The sequence below is a fragment of the Bombus pascuorum genome, chromosome 8 (genome assembly GCF_905332965.1).
Source record: "Bombus pascuorum chromosome 8, iyBomPasc1.1, whole genome shotgun sequence".
NCBI lineage: Eukaryota > Metazoa > Arthropoda > Insecta > Hymenoptera > Apidae > Bombus > Bombus pascuorum.
In genome coordinates this window covers 11,803,739-11,825,709 of record NC_083495.1, presented here as the reverse complement: position 1 = coordinate 11,825,709, position 21,971 = coordinate 11,803,739, and the positions used below count along the sequence as shown (strand labels likewise).

Here is a 21,971-nt window from a genome sequence, read left to right as displayed (position 1 = left end):
TTTATATCGTTCTAATACCTTTCTCTTGCGATACCTTTGAAATTTAAAGGTCTTATTGTCTTGTATTTCATAATTATCATTATTCCAAGATTATAAATTGTGTACATTTATCGTATAAATTATTTTATAGATTGTCTCCTCTTTCTCGTCGTTAAATGCATTGAGAGGTATTAACGGATTATCCGGAGATCATATTTTAATACGACTTGAATTCTGACACCGTTCTCAGTGGAAACTAGTTGGTTCAATCTGACCTTCGCGTATCTATTCAACCGCGATACTACGGGTTTATATACGTAGCGGAATTAAATCACGAAACACAGAAATTCTCAAATGTTGTTCTAAAATCTTTCACAGAATCTCACAACGCAAGAGAAAATGGAAAGAAACGGAGACTTATTCGATGAAGAAGATAAGCGAGATCATCGTAGGAGCTCCGAACGCAAAAGGAAACAAGAATCATCACTCAACTCAAGAAGACCAACAACCCACCCAACAATTTCCTATAAAACCGAAAAAAGAAGAATAAGAAATTATTCTAAATAGAAGAATTCTAAAAAATCATCCCAGAAAAAAGAAAATTCTTAAGAATCTTAAGAAATTATTCCAACGCAAGGTAAAAGAAAAATCCAAAGAAATTACCCGAAATGCAAGAAGGAAGATAAGTCCTGCTATAGTGCGCTACATTTTATATAGTATACGGTATAGCGTAGTGATAATAACGTAAGCTTTGATCGAGTGCGCTGTCCATGACGATTCATCGCAGGTCACAATTCCCTTGAAAATACCCACTCGCTGATTGATGCGAACTTTTTATTTCTGCTTGCATTCTGACTTTACGTTGATTTCCATTTACACTATAAGATAGAATAATAACTGTTGAAGTGATAACCACTTCTAGAGAAAACTCTACATCTGGTCTTCGGTTTCTCAAGTGCTAAGGTCATCGATAGCGCGTAGACAAAAGAATACGTCGATGACAGACCATAAGCGGTACACGTGCGACGTTTGTTTCGGCGGTTCTTTTAGTCTCAGGGTAACATTGCTAGCGAGAGGATCTGGATCAGCTTATATTGTATTTCCCATTTTGTACTTTATTATTCACAATATATATACTTTCAATACCTTACAATTTACCCACGCATTTCTTTAATTCCACATACACAGAATAACCTTAACAATAATCACAGAACTTATACATAATCAAAAACGCATACATATTACATGAGAACAATAGACATAAACTTACTCATAAACTAAAACGCATACGTAAGAATCGGTATAAGTGGAAGCGCAAATCCACTTTGACCAATCTTTTCCTTCACGATTACCCCTATTCCTTTTGTTTTCTGCTCTAACCAGCCGCTCCTTTGCGTGGCCAGCTAACCGGACGGAAAAGTTCTCTGCTTCGATGCGCTCCCTTGTGGACCAAGTGAACAGAGACTCCGAGGATAGGCCAATGGTCAACCCGAGTTCCGTGCATAGTCTCACTCGGTCCACACCCGCCGGCCAAGTCTCGCATAATCTAACCTTGTATCACTTGCACATAATTGTACATAAAACTGTACGAATAAAAGTTCTTGCCACACTACTAAACTACCTGAATGCAGAAGAAAAGAAAAATCCTTAAAAGACCATCTCAACGCGAAGAATAAAAAGGGAAAACCCTCACCCAGCGAAACGAAACAAGTCCAAAGCTCAAAGAGAAACGTAAATCATAATAAAGGAATAGACGCGCGAAAAAGATACTCGCTGGCTCATAGCAGAGATTCGAGGTGCTCCTGGCCGGTCGCGCCAGGGGGTAGCGCGATGAAGCTGAAAACGGCGACGAACGTGGCGTGCCCGTCGTCGTCGTCGTCGTCGTCGTCGTCGGTTTGCTCTGCGGCGCTGTCCGAAAAATCAAAAATAGCCGGTGTGCCAGTCAGTGCGGCGATGTCGACGGCGAACGACGTTTCGACGGTACGGTTCGGCCGGTGGTGGTGGTGCTGGCGGAGACGAAGGAGGAATACTACCTACGGGCCAACGACGATGCCGACGGGATACGCGAAGACGATCGTCCTTCTCGGTGTTTTCGCGGTGTTATGCGCCTTCCTAGGCACCGTGGATGCCGTTGCGAGGACGAAACCGGACGAGCCTCGGTCCAAGGGTGGCCACAAGGACGCCGAGCCTGTCATCGAGGAAGTTAATGCCAAACAGCTCGAGCGACTCCTCAACGAGAAGGACTTTGTTGCCGTGTATTGGTGTAAGTGTTCCTCTCATCCTGGGACTGTGGATGTTTTCGTTTTGATTGGTATTCTTTCCTAATGAGAAATTTCGTGCCAATTTCATTCTAATTTGGTTCCAATTTAATTTGAATTGCCCTTTTCCAACGGCAGAAGTTTCGTGGAGCGACTTGGATTCTCTGCTTTGGCAAGAGGGTGGAGCAAGACGATGACGATGGTTGCTGTCCCTCCTTCGTTCTAGCGCTGTTTTCTTAGTTTCTGAATTCGTAAAGTAATTGATTCTGAGGATTTGTCTTGTAGATGCTTGTTGAGATTTTGCGGAAGTTTTAATAGTTCTGACTTCGATAATTGAAGGGTGTTCGTTGGAGTTTTGAGAACATGTAGTTCTCTTCAAGTAGAATTTTAGATCGATGGTTAATATCTTGTATTTAGGTCCTGTCTTTTAGGTCCGGTATTTTAGGCTGATATTTAAATTCTATAGTTTCGGTTCTCTATTTGTGATTCATACATTTGTGGATGTAAACATTTGTGGGAAGAAATATTTGTATAATCCTGGCTTTGATAATACGGTATCTTAGATTCTATATTTCACGATCATATCGAATGTTGCATTGTTAGAGAGACGTTTAAAAAAGTATTTCAAACATAATGTGGACTAGAACATATTTCAGTATAAACACGTGTCATCTCATACACACTATCAATAATTCATGAACAGGCACAACAGAATTAATAAGAATAATATACTACTTCAAACTTAATCCTGAAGTATCTTATCGTGCTATAACATCATCCACTCTATTACTTTAGTCACATGCAGGCTAAACTGATCAACTTCATCATTTAGTTCCTAAACTATAGTCATTTAATCTCTTTTAATTAATATAGAATATAGGTGAAATATCACCAGATTAATTAACATTGAAAAGATTTCTACTGGCTATGTAATCCTCGAAGATCATTGTTGTCAGTGAACAATATTTTCAACAATGTTCCATTCATTTTCAAAGACTATTTAAAGAAGAATGACGGATCACAGACTTCGAAAATTGAAAGATTTCGATGTTCCAGACTTTTGGAAAGGCATTAGGTCTGTCGATTGCGAAAGTGAATTCAGGAAGTGCAGAAGCAATGCGACGTCCGCCGACACGTGGCAGCTACTCAATCTTACATAACCCGTTTATAGCCTCAGCCCTTTTGCTTCTGGTACAGCCTGCAGATTCTTCGGGGTACCTCGTGCTGTGTGCTCCATCCCTCTTTCCCTTCCCTTCTCTATTTCACTCTCCATTTTCACTCTTGCATTCCTCTCGGTTCAGCGACTCTAAGGCGAAGCTGGCTCTCGATCCTCCTCCATCGCCTTCCAACTTTTTCGCTCCTCTAAAAGAAATCTGGGTTAGAATCCAAATTCTTCGAGGAAAGATTATACTAAATTAAGAAACTGCACGCTTAACGTAGATATTTTATTGTCAGAAATTGGGTTAGAAATGCCCAAGACATTTAACGTGACAGTGAAATCACGTGACATACAAATAATTGCTCTATATTGATAATAATATTTTGAAATTCAATGAATATAATTTGGAATCATCTTCTATGTATTTTCAACTGACTTATGAATTAGACAGTACAGTCAATCGATAGAAATTTCCTTTACTTTCGTAGATTATTATTTGAAGACATCTATAACATATCAAAATTCTAAACTGACTTGCTCTATCAATTATTACATTTAAATGCCAGATACTTGACCAACAGTGTATTTTTAAAGATTGATGGAATTTATCAGACCATCGCACGAATATTTGTAAAATTTTCTTGGCTGCAAGACGCCTGTTCCACCCTTCCACGTTCTTCGTCCTCTTCATCTTCTTCTTCTTCTTATTCTTCTTATTCTTCTTCTTCTTCGAATTACATAATCCATAGCGGTGCCGTAGTGGGTGTCGATGAAAGCCAGAACTGCAGCACGCGATTCGTCATTGAGATCGTTTTGCGTGCAAAAGACGACAAGTGAGACGTCAATACGTGCACGGTTTAATGTACCAAGGCGGGGACGCGCGTTCACGCGTTATAAATAAATTTCTCGGCAGGAGATTGACGCCTCTGTTTCTCGTTGAAATCGTTGGTCTCGACCATCTTCTTTACCTTTTGTCCTCGACAAATCTCCAGAACGAACGATCATGCCATTCCTGACGATCCAACTCGTTGCTAAGTCCATTTTGCTGACTCCATTGCAGTGACGTTAATAATCTGCAAATTGTTTCTTGCGTTATTTTTACCGATAAAAAACAGAAAATTGAGGAACATTATTGTACAAATAAATTTGGAAATATTTATACTCTTGTTTGTTTCCGAATGAAAAGTCTTCGTTTCAGGCTTTCGACTTCGCCGTGCAAGTGCGTTGGGGTTGTTGATAGATCATAGTATTCGACGTAATGAAAATCAATATTTAAAAAATCAGTTTGTCGTAATAAGTGATTTGCAAAGTAACATTAACGTTTCGTTTAATACTATTTTTACGTAAAATTCTTCGCAAGGGGTTAACAATGGATGAAATAGATTTTCGAAGAAGACGATTGTACATAAATTCAGTGGTTTCTTTTCAAGGAGATCTTTCATAAATTCGGTGATAGATAGATTTTCAAGGAAGTAATAGATAAATTCGATGTTTTCTTTTGGTCTCGAATTTCAATTTGAGAGAACGACGTTGATGGAGTGTACAATTATATATAGGAGGTAATATACACGTTATTCACACGGATTGCATTCGCATGACAATTAACAAGTATTAAATTCTCTCCCTTTGCCAAGTGGAGTCGACTCAGTAGGACAAGCCGTCTCGAGGTAAACGCGAATCTTCGCAAGCGTCTGCGTCTGTAATTGAAATAATGCGACTTTAATAATAATTCTCTATCGAACTGTACGTTATTGTTTTTCTATCATTCGCTGTTTCGTGATTACGTCATTCTTTGTTATTTTTAACAAACCAAATATCAAAACAACGGAAGAATTTTTGCTGTGAATCTGTGAATTTATGAGACAATGAGACAGGAACGAATTTTCTAATATTTTTCTATCTAGTAATATATATATTTTTTATTTATAAATCGCCAAGGTCCTAAAAATAATAAAATCGTAGAGTCTTGAAGAATTACGACTTATAATAGTAGAAAAACGAATTATAATTCTTCGCTTGTTTTGACATCAGAAGGTTATCTCATGTATTTTCAAAAATTCTTAGCACAGTAAAAAGAATATTTGATAGGACACAATTTTTATGTTGTAAATGCTTGCTCTTTTGCGAATTTTTTGCCAATTATTTTCTAATCCTGTGAAAATGTGTAAAAAATATAAATTTACAAACACTTACTATTCTGTTATCTCAGAATCTTGACTCTCTATATATATTTCTAAATTTAAAGTATCGAAAAATTCTTCTCATCCTATGATTTCATAGATCTTCGTTATATCGTCTGCTATGCAAATAATTTTGACTTCACGCGCTGACTTATTTATCTCTGAGGATAAAATGTACCCAACAGGCGCCGAACGAATTGTTGATCCTACAAAATTTTTGGATACAGCATGTAAATATAGAAGCTGGGAACAGAAGCTGGCACAATAGAACGTTTATCAGAACATGAACAAACAAAATCGTTTGCACTTTCTATGTAACACGAAACGCAAGGTGAAACGTTTACATAAAATTTCCAATACAGCATCCAGTGCATCTTTTCACGTGGATGAAACTGGTGTAACGATTAGACGATGAACGTATCGATTTTGACGCTTGGTTCGAGGACAACCGCAGAATCTTTCATTGATACTCCGTCCGCAGTACGAGAACGTAAATTTAGACGCTCGCAAGGTGGCTCGGTGCAATGGAAGTTTAACGAATGCATTAATCACAGAATCATTTAAAATCGTAGTTAAACGCGTAAATATAGAAGCCAGGGTTACAATACGTACAATACGTGAAGCCTATATCGAAGCATTGAAACGTGGGATATAAACAGAGCATGTGAAAATAGCTGGCACATTACGTGGATGACCATAAAATTTTATAACGTTCTAAAGAGAATACTATACTCCTATGTATATTATGATAATTCTGAAAACAGAAAAGTATTTGATAGAGTTGCTTTATGATGTTTCAAGGAGAATATTACATCCATATAGGTATACACATGTTAGAATAATTTTGAAAACAGGAAGAACTTTATAGCAAATATGATAAGGTACCTGATGACATAATGTGTGATTAATTAACTGCAAAATGGAAAGATGGAAATAAATATCTATTAACCATCGCTTGTTAAACAGTTATGGCGCAAAAGCGGAAGTGAATGGTAAATGGATTAACCTTGTACGAGAAATTGAGTGAAGGATAGTGTTAGAGCTGAGGCGAAAACCGATGGGAGTTTATGAAGTTGGTCTGGCTGTGATTTTGTTTCTCCAATGCAAGAAATACGCCGGCCACTGACTCACAGTGTCGTGACGCACACAAATGTGAACGGGTGGCGATCGTGACATATCAAGATGTGCTGCCAGCCGTTCGTTTAATTCAATCGATAGAACTCGCGTACATCGTGCTCATAATTCAACGACGAGACGATGAAAATCGTCGGGTCAAGAAGCTTTTTCACGTATGTAATTGCAAGATAATTTGTTGTAACATGGAGTATGACAATTTAATTAACATTGACAGACGAGATATTTAAAGAAGATGCGTAAACGTTGAGTTTAAGTTTAGAGAATTATTCATCTCTCTGAAGAAATCGAGTAATTAGAAATGATTAATCAGTCAAATTATAAATCAAAGCTCTCGTTATAAATTCAGGACAAGTATTCTTCGCCCCATAAGCTTAATCTACCCGCTATAAATGGAACTTTGTTCGTTTACCTGAGGAACAGATTGTAATTTCTTATAAAGAGAAAACTAAATTTTCTGAAATATTATACATTTCTTAAAAAATAAATCCAACAAATTAGGAACTAAAATGTAATTAATACACCGGTAACATCACGGGTCCCATGATTTGATATAACAGCTATACAAGATCGACGTTCTAAAGAAGCTCCCAGTTAAATTAATTTAAATTAATTTAATTTAAATTAAATTAATTTTAGTAATTTACCTCGAGTCATCCTGCTTTATTTTTTATCGCTATTTTCACATTCAAGATCGAGAAGCTCAGACGAAGAACATTAGATGAAAAGAGACAAAGATTGAAAAGCACTGGCTGGTAAAATGGCAAAATGGAGCATGACGAAGTAGCACATGTAAAGATAAACTGTCACCTGGTCTAACAAGGGTTAAAGCCTTTCGAAGGCAGGAGGTCACTGGTTATCCTCCTCTTCGTCTCTTGACAACCTGTTCTTAGTGTATACTCGTGTGTCACGTCTCTCACGTATGTCGCGTTCTTCTCGAGACTCTCCCCTGAATCACGTTTTCATAATACCTCCTGACGTAATAGCTAACACGCTAAAAGACGAACAAAATAACCAACAGCAACGATTCACGTCGAAATATCTCGGACGATTGCTATCGCTCTTTGCCAACAGCGAATGATCATACGAAATCGGATAAAACAGCAGTTTTTAATTGTAGAACTATAATAAAATATACAACTTAATGAATAGGATTTATCAGCTCGTTTACTAGGAAAGATATATACAAAGAGTCCCATGCAACTAGGACAGGCTATATCTGAAAAATATTCGAAATGACAGAAAATTTTGATAAGTGAAAAAGCATTTCATTTTGAAGAATATCATAACAATTGTATTGACCCCTTTGCTTTATCAAATTCGACCAAACCGCAACTATGAGAAACGCAGCAAGATATACCCCAACCAGAAACCAAATTCCGCCAATTAAGTAGAAAAAGAAATACAACCGAAAGAATCCAAGCCTAAACCCGATTATTTCTTTTCCATCTGAAAAACGGGGCTTCTTTGGCTTTTTCCTCGACTATCTTCGACGTCGTTTTCGTGACGTAACGGAGTTACTCTGAAAATACACCGGCGCGAAGTCGAGGAGGAACGTTTCGTTGCGGCTCATCCTCGCCTCTGTTAGCCTCCTGTAAAAATAGTCTCTCGAACATCACAAAATCTCTCCCGCACTCTTCCTCTTCTTTTTTCTTTCTTTTTTCTTCATATTTCTCGTGACGTGCACGCGTAATTATTTATTCGGTGAACTTTTATAGAAAACTCCATTGGCCGGGGTTCTGGTCGATCGGTAGGGAAGGAAGAGCGACACCTCTCCCGAAGCTTACCGTAGCAAGGCCGGCGCTCCGGTAGCCGCCACTTTTAGCACACGTTCGAGTTATTTTAGCGCTTGCCGCCAAGCCTATCACTATCGTCTCGGCTGAAAACATACTGTCCTCGACCACCCTACAATCGAGATCGTCCTCGAGTCAACAGTGTTGAGATCGTGCAACTGGAACCACCTCCAGGTAGACGAAAATCTTAATTGGTTCGAGGGATAACACGGTTAGGATGGGGGATAAGGGGCGAGACTTTTTTAACAGAGTCGCCGTGAAGACCCGGACGACGAGCTCGAGATGCGGGCCTATTTCCAGCCGCCGTATTCTCGCGGCTTCTTTGCCACGTGCACGCAGCTTTTTCTTCTGGTTATTTCGTTAAGTTTGACAAGATAAAGAAAACAGGCAGAGCGAGAGATCGTATTTTGAGATTTTTCGATAGAAAACTGAATTTTCGAATTCTGTTTCTGTTTTTCGAGTTTTGCTTCGACGGAGTTGATTTGGGTTACAGGTTCACTGTGCATTTTTATACATTTATAGGAGATTGAAACGTTGCGATGATGTAAAAATGTGTAAAAATATACAAAATGTCTCAAGTATTGTAGAATGTACGTTGTTGCATGTAACAGATAAAACAAATCGCTGATTAGAATTTACTTCTCTAAAATAGAAGCACGTAAAAATATCGATTCGCATAAACATTCACGATGTAATCATAGTTGTCTATTTATAGTTGTTTTTTTGCACAGTCTATTAAGTCGGTATTCTATTCGTTGCTCGTGTCAAACATAATTACGTTTCATAAAATCATAAGGTTTACGTGCCACTCTTGCCTGCTAAACTTTCTTTTGCACTCCGTTGCAAAACGATACTTCTGATTTATTCTTGTACAAGATATCGTTATTTTCTATCCTTTCTGCGCAGATTTCACCCGGATCTTGTTTATTACGTTTACTTTTTGGTGTTTAATGTAGGAGAATTGTTTAGGTTCTTTGGTAGAGGTTGTTACGAGTACTTTGATGAAGTACTCTATGATCGAGTGATGCTAACAAATAAGCGCCATATAATCTAATAATAATAATCTAATAAAGAAGTTATTTCGCGTAAGATGAAAAGATTGTATTAAAAATACGCGATTTTTACCAACGGATGTATCCAACAAGCGAAGAGGATTTCGAGACGAGTAGAAACGATTATGAAAGATCAGACGCGTGCCAGAAGACAAGGGCACTGGAAAAGATATTTCCAGCCGCACTGCCTCGTTTCGAGCTTCCTGAAAGACGAGCTCTTTCCGCCCCGTCAATTAAGGAGAAGATTCCTTGTCCAATCATGTCGATCGTTTCTTTTTGCGTCATTAACACGGAACAATTACCCTTTGACCCTCCTCCGAAACCCCTCGACAAGGTACCATTTTATAAATAAACGTTACAACCACGTAAATCGTGATTTATGTACAAATGGTATGAAATCTGGCGATTCATCGATAATTTAGTAGGAATCCATCGAATGGAGAAGGAAAGGTCGGACTAGAAACAGGTAACATTGGCTTAGAAACACTGTTTGCTGAAGAAAATGGCTTTGCTATAGCTTTCGTTCCACTAATAAACTATTCTGTTTTCTCAGCCGCGTGCAACCGATTCGACTGTCGTCTCGAATTTCACTCTCATTAACCTCGAAATTGCACGAGGAATCTGGAAATTTTCGTTCGTAGTAACGTTCTGTTAGTTTAATGGATTTACGATTAAGAGAAACGTGAGAATTGTATCTCCGCGCGATTTACAGCCGCTGAGGCTAGGTCATCGTTTTCAAGGCCGAATATCGCGCAAAGATCGCTAGGAAGGAACGTGGAGCATCTTTCGAAGATTCGACTAGGATCTAAAATTGTTTCACATGACGGTGCTTCGATGATTTCCCTCTTCCGCGTCATTTGGCAGCGCGAGACGGTTGAAGTAATATTTTCACCTGTACGACTATCCTCTCTTTCGTGAAAATAGGAAATAAAGTGGCAGGAATTTACTAGAATATTGTATTCGAGGAACATATTTATTCAAGATGTAGATATTATCGTGTAACATTTTTTTAATTCCGCGGTGGATAAAGAGAGAAGTAACCGGAAAATTACTTCTCTCTGGCGAGAGAGAAGAAAACAAAATTGTGTAATCTAAGTTAGTTAAAAATTCCGATACTTTTTATTTGGGGAAACGATACAAAATATCATGAAATAAATCTAGCTAAACATCTAAAGTTGAAAAAGTGAGAGATCTAAAGGTAAAAAATTAATCATCCCCCAAAGGAAAGCACATTTAATCGACATTCGTATAGATAATTGGACAGCCCATTGCTTCTCACCCCTATGAAATAAATAAAACAGTAGTGAAGAGAATTATAAGTTAGATTTTGATCATCTGAAGGTATCGAATAGTTGGCCACCTGTTCTGCGGGTTAATTTAATTATCGAGCTGCCAGGAAAAAGTGAGAATGAGAAAATTGCTAATTCAATGATAAGCACCGCTGATCCTTTGCCAACTATTCGCGTTGCTCGGATATATATATATATACATATACATGCGATACTATAGGTTGTTTATTCAGGAGTATAGATAGTCGGTGGTATGTTTGCTTGAGCATGTCGTCGCTACTTTAATCATAGACTTACCGCACAGTTACGTTTTCCCTGTAATACCTTTATAGTCTACTCTCGAAGAACGACCGCGTTCTCCTCCGCGTTGTTGCCTTGAAACCTCATTTAAAAATAATTCCACTCAATCATTTTGTCCAAAACTATTCCTCTCGAATCACCGTTCCGATGTGTGGGAGATTCGGCGTGGTAAAAGTAGAATTGAAAAAGATGTACACCATAATCGAATACCTTAAGGGATGCTTAAAAGGATGGAAAAATGAAAAGAAATGTATAATTCAAGGGATTCTTAAATTAAAGGAAGGATAGAAAGGGAAACGTAATCTGGATACTTCAAGACACGCTTGGAGGCTTCGAAATGAAAAGGAAGAGAAAATATTTCGCTATATAGGAGAACTATGAAATTTATGGTCTTGATGAAAATGTTGCTTTGTAACAGGTAATTCCATGTTTATCCGGCTCGTTTATGGTTCTCCGAGATTATTTAATGTCTAGAAGTACAAGTTGGTAATAAAACGATCGCAGGCATGCAAAAGATTCATTCGAAACCACATGCTACGAAGGAAAACAGACAGAAATTGGTAAAAAAAACAGAAATGTGCCAAACTCGACTATAAAATATAGCGAGACAGTCGTAAAAAGAATTGTTGGGTAACATTATTTCTTTGCGCTGGTTAGGGACCATATTACTTGTACAGGTCACTGCACCTGATTATTATAGAACATGACCACGAAATTTTCCATTGATTCGTACTCCAGTTTTTTAGAATCTTTTTTTAATTGCAGTTCCACTAAAATCGTACAACAATTTAAAAATGCAGAAAGATATTAAGAGCACACTTTCATTTATAGAATTTAGTTTTTAAATACTAGTTACAAATAAATCTCTGTTTTCTTTCTCCATATATATATATTAAAGCTCTAACTTCGTAAAATTTCATAAAAAAGTAAAAATGGTAGTTGGAGTTTTTTAAAATCCTCGTCTTATCCTACTTCAGAGTTTACAAAAAGATCCGTTTCTATATAAATCAAAGTCTCTTAATTTAAAAATAAAATTTTTTAACGCACTTGTGCTTCTTCGTAAATTACTTGTTCACTAAGTAAAATAGATAAAATATCAACTATAGAGGCATTTAGCCTAACTCTTTCAAAACATTCACAACTCGACCTTGTTCCAATTCAAATACAACGTAAACAGCTCCCCAATTAGAATCTCGATCCATTCTCGATTTTATCTCGGAGAAAAAAAAAAAATTAAGCGAATGATTTTACACATGTATACCACGGTATCAAAAGAAAATAATCGCGGCACGTGCTGGAATAGCCCCAATGGTGGATACTCGAGGATCGTGCATGGGTTTAACTGTTCTGCGGCGCAAACTCGAAGCACCCACGCGATGTCCCAAATCGTTGGTTCATCAAAAGCTCACCAATACCAACACAATCGCGACCCACGCGTCTACGCGAGACAAGAAATACGGCCGATTGAGTAGCTATCTTTAGAACCGGACTGGGACCCTGAAGATATGCTTCGAATGCTTCTTCCGGTATAAATAAAACCATCGACTACACGCTCCTTTCCCCTTTGCTCGACTAAAATCATTATCGAAAGGATCTTTAAATTTTCTATATACTTTTCTCCATATCAACTCTTCCCTTTAGTATTTTTACGTATTTCTTCTCTTAAAAAATGGTTATATATGTAATTTATAATTTTATACAATAAAATATCATATAGGTATTTCCAATTCATTCATGCTAGATTGAAAATTATTTAATTCTTCTGTAAATCACGTTACTCGCTTTTGAAAATTTCCCAGAAGCTTCTAGTTATTTATTATCTCTTCGATTTTAATATTCTATAATTTTACAATTTCGAGTTATCAGACTTCTATAATTTCATCTTCTAATATTTTCCAAAGTTCCACTTTTCTCCACTCTAAATTTTCTATTTATTTCTTGCCCTTTTTTTAAATTTTAATTCATTTAACGTTCTACGACTTTTCACCAATTTGGAATTTTCTGCAAGTTTCAAGCTTGCAATTCCCACCATCTCGTAATTTTTAACGATCCATCTATCATGTTAGTCCTTAACTTTCCCCACCATCTACCACGAAACTAAAAGGATCACCATCGCGTTTCATAGAGTATCTACTAAACTCCAGAAATAAAAGCCATGAAAACCTGCTTCGAAACAGTACAAAACACATGGTAACTTAAAATTAACCTAATCTCCAGTTTAAAGTCTCTCTCTTCCGTAACGAGGCACTCGTACGAATCGCAGCGGTTGTCCATCGTAATCAATCTCGCCTAATCGTTGAGAACAAGCATTTGGCCGAAGCACGTCGATCTGCACACAATTACTCGCTAAAGAACAAACACATTATGATAAAGTCTGGCTATCACAATCATAGCGACAAAGGTTGAAACAAATGTAAAAACATACATAGAGGCTACGAGATATTTAGTATAAATATAATCACAGAGTAGTACGTATATATCACAGAGATCAGAAAAGTAATTTAAACAATCAATTATTCACTGTATTGGTAAGCCACAATATTTAGCGAGCCATTCATACTGCATATTAATTTTTTGTTAAATATATGTTGTCAATAAATATCTTGTAGCTTCTATGTACATTCTCAGACTGGTTTCAAATGTTTTCAATATTATCATGACGATCGTATTTCGTTACTAGACACAGAGATATTTATGCAAAATCATATTTTTATAAATATATTTTTAAAAATTGAACCTAAGTAGAGAATCGTTTTGCTCGCTAAAAATTACAACCAGTGCTATACTTTCGATGTTTCGCATATTGTTTTATATTCTGTGCATTGTTGCACCATAAGATTTCCCATAAATGCATAAAAATCCACAGTCTATTCTTTATAGTGCAATGAAATTTCAAATTATTTTATATCGCAAGTGTCCACATACTTTTGTACTCCATCAAAAACACGTATCCCTACCCTGAAAATACTTTTACATATCAGCATTACAACACTCGATCTTTATTCGAATGGAAATTTCTCCGATGTAATCGCGTCTGGTCCACGTGCCATCGTTCTTCGACGTTTCAAGGTGGCGAAATCGTGGAGACACTTAAGCAAGCGCACGCGCTCGCGCGCTTTTTCGCACGCAAGAAAAGATAACCTCTGCTACAGCGAGAAACAGAGACGACTAGATCGAACGGCGGCCAGTGCCTAGTTTACGAGCCACTAAAAATACAAGAACGAACGGCCTCGCCGTCCATCGCAACGTTTTACTTTACATTTCGTCTGTGGACGTCTTTTCGCGAACACTTCTCGCCTTGGGGTGTAAATGGGAAGAAAATTGATGGGTGAAACGTGAGAAGGAAATCTGGAGCAGAAAAGAGGATGAGTGTCGTATGGGGGCGGCACAAATATGGTAGAAAATTCAGAGTCAGAAAGTGGCAAGGAATTAATAGAAAATTGGGGCGAACAACAATTGCATTTGCGGGAATAGTAAAAACTTACGTTATAGAAATCTGATAATTTAGAATTTCGAGAAACCACGGAAGATTGGAAGTTGAAGAATTACAGAGAACTAGAATAGAGAAGAGAATAGGCAACTGAGTATTAATCAAAGAATTTCCAAAAGTGCTGAATAATGCGATAAAAAAGAGATTAGATAATATCTAGTATATGGAATTTACGATTAACATCGTTCGTTCAATTACATTTAATATTAATTACATAGATATAAATTACATACAAATTGCGTTGAATAAATAAATGAAATAATTGAATATTAATGTATGATTATTTGTCTTTGTCGTAGAAGAAATTAGATAAAGGAAAATGTGCTAGAATTTCCAGGCCAGTAGTACCGATGATTCATGATGAGCGAACCGCGATCATCGATACGGTGAGCGTGAAATCGAATTCTAGCATATCGCTTATTTTTCGTTCTCGATTCGACGATCCGTTTAAGAGTGGGACGAGTGGGTGGACACGATAGGAAATAAAAATAGAATTGTTTTGTGTCGCTCTATTTATATTTGTTTGCAAGTCTCTGCTTCACCGGGAAGATCAGTTCGAATCTGCGAAGATTATCGTAACTCTGCATTATAATCCAACCAAACGATTTATCCAAAGGCAAAACATAATTCACTATAACCATTATTGACCTCTTCTTTCGCATTCACTATTATTTAATTAATACAAAAATCAAATAAGAATTTAATACGACGAGTTAATCTTTAAAAGTTTCAGATTGCATGTAAAAGTTCTAAGCAATTCAATTTATTTCTATTCAACATTTATTTCAACAAATTTAATACGCTGACTAAGCAGCAAGAAATTCTCTCATGTAACCATCGTCGTAACTGTTACCGCACAATTTCTCCCAACTTTCCACCAATGCAGAGGCGAAGCGAGTGGAATAAGTCCAATTTAATTGGCACATGTACTTCAACGTCTCGGCTGCTCTTTCCTTCTCTCTATCTCTCTCTCAGACTGCATTCTGCCAGCCTTGCACGCGGGGGTGTCTGCAACCAGCCTTTAAATCTGCTCATCTTAATGACATGGGTCTAACGTCCCAACGAGAAGGAAACGTAAAAGGACAAAAGTAAATAAAACAAACGAGAATAAATAGAAGCAGACAAACGAGGGTGAATCGACCGAGAAAGACAAAGGTAACTTTGTTTCTGCCGTTGCTTTAGATAAGCCCTGCTAGCCACCGCAAAAATAGAATCGAACACGAGAACACAGTAGAGCGTATTCAAGCCGCGTGAGAAGAAGCAGCCAGAGCAAAGAAAGAGAAAGAATGAAGAAGAGAGTCGAATCTACCTCTCACACCTCACCTTTGTGGCTCTATTCTGAGGACGTGGTCGCCAAAAATGGCGACGTCCACCTGTTCGTTCGCTTCCTTCTTTCATGTTTCTCGTGATCCTTTTTGTCTGGACGAGTTTAAATCGAGATCTTGATCTCCTTAAGCGTCAAGATCGGTGAGAATGGATGGAGAAACCATGCGATGGGATACCTTGGTGTCCATATCCAATGATTGTAACCCAACACTCGCGTAAGTTGGTCGCTGCGACGACGAGCAGAACGAATCAGAGCCGGCCAAGAACGCTTGGAACTGGCAAGCCAACGCACGGCGATAAGCATAAAACTCGCGCGCGAAGGATTAATTTTCTTTCTTCTGTAACACAAGGCCACTACCCAAGGACTCGTACCGTCCGCAGGGAAATGATCGTTAACCTTCCGAACACCTGCCTCCTGCCAACCCACTTCTGACGCCATTCGAACATTGTCGAGACGATTTTTTGGTGAAATTATTTCGACTGTCGACGTTGCTGCGAGGAGAGTAAAATGGTACACGTTTCGCCAAGCTGATTTCTTTGCAGGTGGTGAATCGGACGACTTCAATGCTATTTGAGATGTTTAAATGTATCTTACTATGAAAGAAGTTCATAAATATTCGATCTTTGCAAACTAGAAATCTAACCATTCGGGTGACCTCTGAACTTTCTAATAAAGATTTCGATGACCCTTCATTTATAGGAAGATACGATACAGGTGTTTTTAAGTAAATATGATAAAAAGTACATTATTCAATGTAAATATTGAACCTTCGAGCGATCTTCAAATTGCAAGTCTAATGTCTCAACTTTCCATTCAAAGACCCATATCTTAATTGTTTATCTCTCGGAGAAAAGATTCTTCGTGTGAAAATAAATATTAAGTTTTACGATAAACGAAGGATCTTCGAGTGTAGCCTTCTAAATACCAGTCGAATTAAGAATAAGTAGATACAATTGTCTTTCAGATGCGAGAAGTTGCTTAACATGCGACAAGGTGCTGGCCGAGCTGGAGAAGATCGACGACGACACCGACCACTTCGGGGTAGACTTCGTCAAGATCAACGATAAACGACTGGCCAAGCAGTATGGCATCAAAAACTTCCCAGCCCTCACATATTTCCGCGAGAGAGAACCGATCATCTATGAAGGTTAGATCTTTCATCAACAATTTATACGTTTTCCACATAAAACATTAAATTATTTAAGAAAAAGTAAAAGAAAATAAAAAACGGAAGCTCCTTTTACAAGATGTTCACGCGTACGACGAACAAAAGCGGATAGTAATGATTCCTAATGGCTGAAAGTTCGCCAAACTTTTATTGGAATCCGGCCGCGATCTCGGTAACCTTGCCAGGTATGAGAAACAAGGTTCGAGACTCGCCGCAGTATAGTACTTGACCCAGAATCCGCAGAACAATCGTCGGGGTTCTCGAATTTTCGCGATTTTAACATTCTGTGTGGTTCCAGTAGAACAAACCCGCTATAGTCAGACGTCGACGTCCTATTTTACTGCCTACTCCCTCTTCGCTTTAAATTTAGATTTCTACCAATTCTAGCTCATAATTCTTTATTGTTATTATAATAATATTCCAATAAATACAAAGAATTACTAATATAATGCTACTTCCAAAAAAATTCATATGAAAAGTACTACGAAGATATAAAGAAAAGCAGAAAGCGCTCATTCTGCTATTTTTATCCTCTTGCTCTTTTAATCTAAATTTCTACCAGTTCTAGACAACAATTCCTCATGCTATAATATTAAAATATACTAAATACTATAGTAACCTCTTAAGTGTAACATTTATAATACTAAAATATCATGTATGATGCTATATATATACAATTCTATGCGAACTATATTTCCACATTTCCACAATCACACCTCTGCAATAATATCAGAATTCTGTAACAATAAACTAGAAATAGGAACCAAGAAATAACGATCGCAGTTGCATTAAGTTCGCAATGAATCAGATTTTCGCGAAGTCGAGTAGTGAAACGTTGCACTGGTCAGACCACCTTCGTGATCTGGCACTAATCCCACGCGTTGGTATTTGGTGAGGTTAGACTTTGTAGAACGGCGACGGCCGTGTGCTCGACGTTTGTTCGACATAACCACCCCCTACACGATGCGAAAACCGCTGATGTTGGTTCGCGGAGATCGCCGGCTGGGAACGCGATTCCGGCTGGCCGGTGACACGAGAACAGCCGGCTAAGAGAAATTAATAGGATACAACAAGGAATGCGCGTGTTATGTAACCAACCCGATTAAAACGTCGGCGCATACTGTGACTCGCCGTTTCATTGAGCCGCTCGCTATCTCGAAATCGGTTCAAACGTGATTACAAATTGGTCAATTGTGTCGAAATTTGTCGCAGGATATGATTCTCTTCTGGAGACATTGCTAAGGATTCGGATCGAATAGAAGCGAGAAATCTGTTCCAACGACACGATCATAATTGTATCAGGAAATTTTGTCGCACAGGATAATTCTGAAAATATTAGGGGATGATACGAACGTTATATCTTTGATGTAAAATAGATTTTTCAAGGATACGCGGATTGTAGGGTCTTATGTTAATTTTTATGGTAATTGAAGAGTTTAGTTGCCGGGGATGATGTTGATGATTTTTATTAGAGACTTCCAGCGAAATTTTTTTTTAACACTTTTGTATATTTCTTGTAATGTCGTGTGTTATGAGTTATACATTGTGCAATGCATATATTATACATTCAGTGAGTTGTTATTATAATTGCATATGTATGCTGTAATCTATAAATCTTCAAGCACTCGGTACATTTAGGATAGAAATAAATAGCTGTTGTTCTACTATGTTACAGTAGATAGGCGGAACTGTAACTTGTGCAGTATAATATTCTTTATTTTATGTAATTTTTTCTTCTATAGAATAATATTATGTTCTTCACTGGACGATATTCTCTATTCTATAACAGAGTTGATACTCGTTGATACATTTGTATAATACGTTTGATTAGCCAACACAGTTTTCACATGCATGATCATACATTCTTACGAATCACTACAAACACAAATGTAAAAAAGTAACAAAATTTCCATCGACTAGAAATAATACGAATAAGTCTAAAAGAGACGATATTCATCCGAGGTCAGGAAGGAACTTAAAAGTCGAACAACTATCTGCTTGAAACTCAATATTCTGCGACTACACGAGACATCCAATCGATGAAAAAGACCGAAACTAAATTATTCGACAAAAAATTCGTCAGAGGTGAGAATGAAATGGGTCACATTAATGAAATCGGAGGAAGAAGCTCGGAAATTGAACGCGGTTGGACAAGAAACGCGAAAGCGGACCAAAGGACAGGTGTGATCATCAATCGTGCTACATTGTGATCAACAAAACCCGCATTTGGCAACGCAACCTTGTAGATTTATTAAGTAGATGCGCGAAATATAACTCGGCCATCCTCTTCGAAATAAAACAAGATTGGGGAAAAAAAGAGAACCTCGATAGAATTAGCTTTCACCCGGAACCGTTTCGGCTTGATTTTACCTTCGATGATGTAACGACAAGTTGCATCTATTTCCATTGTGGCTAATGCAACAGATACTATTTTCGACGTTACCAGATGGTAAATAGAAGCGACAGGAAGTCACGATCGAAGATACATGTTATGAACCGATTTATTCTACGCGTAGAAGCCGCGTAGAATTGGTACAATGTCAATTGATTTGTGCAACGGACGTCTTAAGTAACTCTTTTGTTTTGCTAATGAAATGTATAGCTGTGGAACTGATTTTGCAATAAATCAATCACGTTATTTAAACCTGTCCTTTTGAAATATTATCGCATAGAATTCTATTTACGATTCGAAACTATCCGAGATGGAAAAGTAATTTTCTAGATCTAATTGTAAGCTTTTTATTTAGAGTCTTTAAGGATGCGAAACCTCTACAGAGATGAACTTTTTGCACCAGAGAGTCCTCCATTTAGAATCTTAATAATTGAAAGTGATAAAAGAGAATTTTTCTGTACTAGAGATTTCATTTTGCTATTTAAATCTTTGAAAGTAATTTGGAAGCGATAAAAGAAATAATTCTTCTATGTTAGAGATCTTAGTAAGTGAAAATTACTGACAACTAAAAATGATTGGAATCAAAAATAAATTTTCTCTCTTAAAAGAAAGTATACATTCTATGTAGATCATTGACGATTGCAAAGAATACAAAATAAATTTTCTACATTATAAGTTTACACAAATTTCCTTCGTCATTCGTTCCACTTTTTCAGGTGACTTGATGGACGAAGAAAATGTGTTAGATTTCTTAACGAGCCTAGAGGCGATGGATCTACCCGATCGTATCGAGGAAGTGAACGCAATGATCTTAGAGAAGATCGTCGAGGAAACGGACTTTGTGGCAGTCCTATTCTGTGAGTTCTCTTTCCCTCGTAACTCCAACATGATCTTATGTCAAAAAAATCATCTCTCTCTCTCTCTTTCTGTCTCCCTTGAAAGCAAGTTTGCATATATTTCCCTTTCATCAGGAAGAATGTAGAGGAATCATAAAATCATCTCGAAGGTAAAACGAATCAAATATATTTTTTCAGTCTGCATAAACACACTCTTCTGTACAAAAATAATAAAAATATCACCGGAAATATTTTGATTTCAGCCCTGTAAATAATTCATTATCGAATTACGTGCTCAAATATATATGTAAATATGTGTATATCGATATAAACAACTCGTGTACATAATATGCAATATTTTTTCTTATTATTATTTTATTGTCTGACTAATACATCTGCGCAGACGCTCTGTCAGTGTATGATTACGATTAACAGAGCTTTCATCAGTGTCCAAGCAGCTGAGAAGCTCGGTCGCATTAACATGTCACGTCTCAAGCCGATTTCTTTGGTTTTATTTTCACTGATATTAACGAGGAGCGAGATTTTTTTTCAATGCAATGACACCGTTTCGTGATATTGAAATATCATTACAGCGTTACTTTGTAGATACGTTTTTTACCTCATCACGATGTTGCGGACCACCGTACATTTCCTCTCCCGCCTTAACGCTCTCTTTAGCTTTTAATACGAAGAAGAATTTTTTACATATCGTATAACAAACCTTTCTTCGAAGTTTAGTAAAAAAACTATACAAATTCCTCTCTATATAAATATTTTTACGTTCTCTTGGAACGTTGTACAAATGCGCGATAAAAATGTTTCTTCGCCCAAAAGAGCGCTATGAATGTTCTTCCTTTGTTTCTCCTTTTTTTCAACAAAGAAAAATATTTCACGTATCGCATAATCATTCCGAAACATTGTAAAATTGTTATTTGTTCAGATGAACTTCGTAGCTGTTCTCTGTTTATTTCATCGAAAAATTTTCATGTACCGAGTAATGGTTTTGTTTTCTTAAAATTCTGCAGAACATCGCCATTAAAATTTTCCTTGAAGAGTGCATTGTATGAACGTTCCTCTTTTATTGCATTGCGAAGAAAAATATCTTACGTGTCGAATAACAATCTCTTTTTCCTCGAAACATTGAAAAAATGCACAATTACGATCTTTTATTCGTTCAAAGAAAATTTTTCTTCGTTGGAAAGAGCGCAGCGAAAATTGTCCTTTTATACTATCGACTACTACCGATACTACCGATCCTTTGTCAGTATTCGTCTTTCTCCTATTCGTCTGTAAAACTTTGTCCATTGTGGTATAATTAAACGCATCGCAAAGATGGATGGATTAATTGGATTTCAAATGCAAGAAACGTAGAGGATGGGACGCAACTTTGTACTTTTATGAAGCTATACTTTGATGAGGCTTTCCGACAATTCGTTCCACTTTGCGATCCGATCACTTACAACATACTTGTAAATAATACATATATGTGAAACGTTCTTGTGTGTGTTGATATCGATAGGTCCGGATACGCAACGATGTGCTGGCGCCGGTTCTAGTAAGTACACATTTCAATGAAATCACTGCTATGGATGTCGCACAGCCTTCTTTTCGAAT

At 37.3% G+C, this 21,971-nt stretch overlaps 2 protein-coding genes across 5 annotated transcripts in view; one reads left to right on the top strand and one right to left on the bottom strand.

Annotated features, from left to right (window-relative positions):
* The first annotated feature begins 1,687 nt into the window (after positions 1-1,687).
* Positions 1,688-21,971, top strand: part of LOC132909676 (uncharacterized) — a 44,494-nt gene continuing 24,210 nt past the window's right edge. The window contains exons 1-4 of one of the 4 annotated variants that reach the window (XM_060964621.1): positions 1,688-2,242; positions 16,926-17,108; positions 20,238-20,378; positions 21,877-21,912. In XM_060964621.1, coding sequence (XP_060820604.1) covers positions 1,810-2,242; positions 16,926-17,108; positions 20,238-20,378; positions 21,877-21,912 — 793 coding nt within the window. In that variant the 5' untranslated portion in view covers positions 1,688-1,809. The remainder of the gene's footprint in view (positions 2,243-16,925; positions 17,109-20,237; positions 20,379-21,876; positions 21,913-21,971) is intronic. The other 3 variants (XM_060964623.1, XM_060964622.1, XM_060964624.1) reach the window with 3 other exon arrangements.
* The window catches only part of LOC132909682 (uncharacterized), a 35,033-nt gene continuing 16,086 nt past the window's right edge, over positions 3,025-21,971 (bottom strand). Inside the window, exons 2-3 of the mRNA XM_060964630.1 lie at positions 4,365-4,469; positions 3,025-4,178 (exon numbers count right to left, since the gene is read on the bottom strand). Of these exons, the coding sequence (XP_060820613.1) occupies positions 3,833-4,178; positions 4,365-4,469 (451 nt within the window). The 3' untranslated portion in view covers positions 3,025-3,832. The remainder of the gene's footprint in view (positions 4,179-4,364; positions 4,470-21,971) is intronic.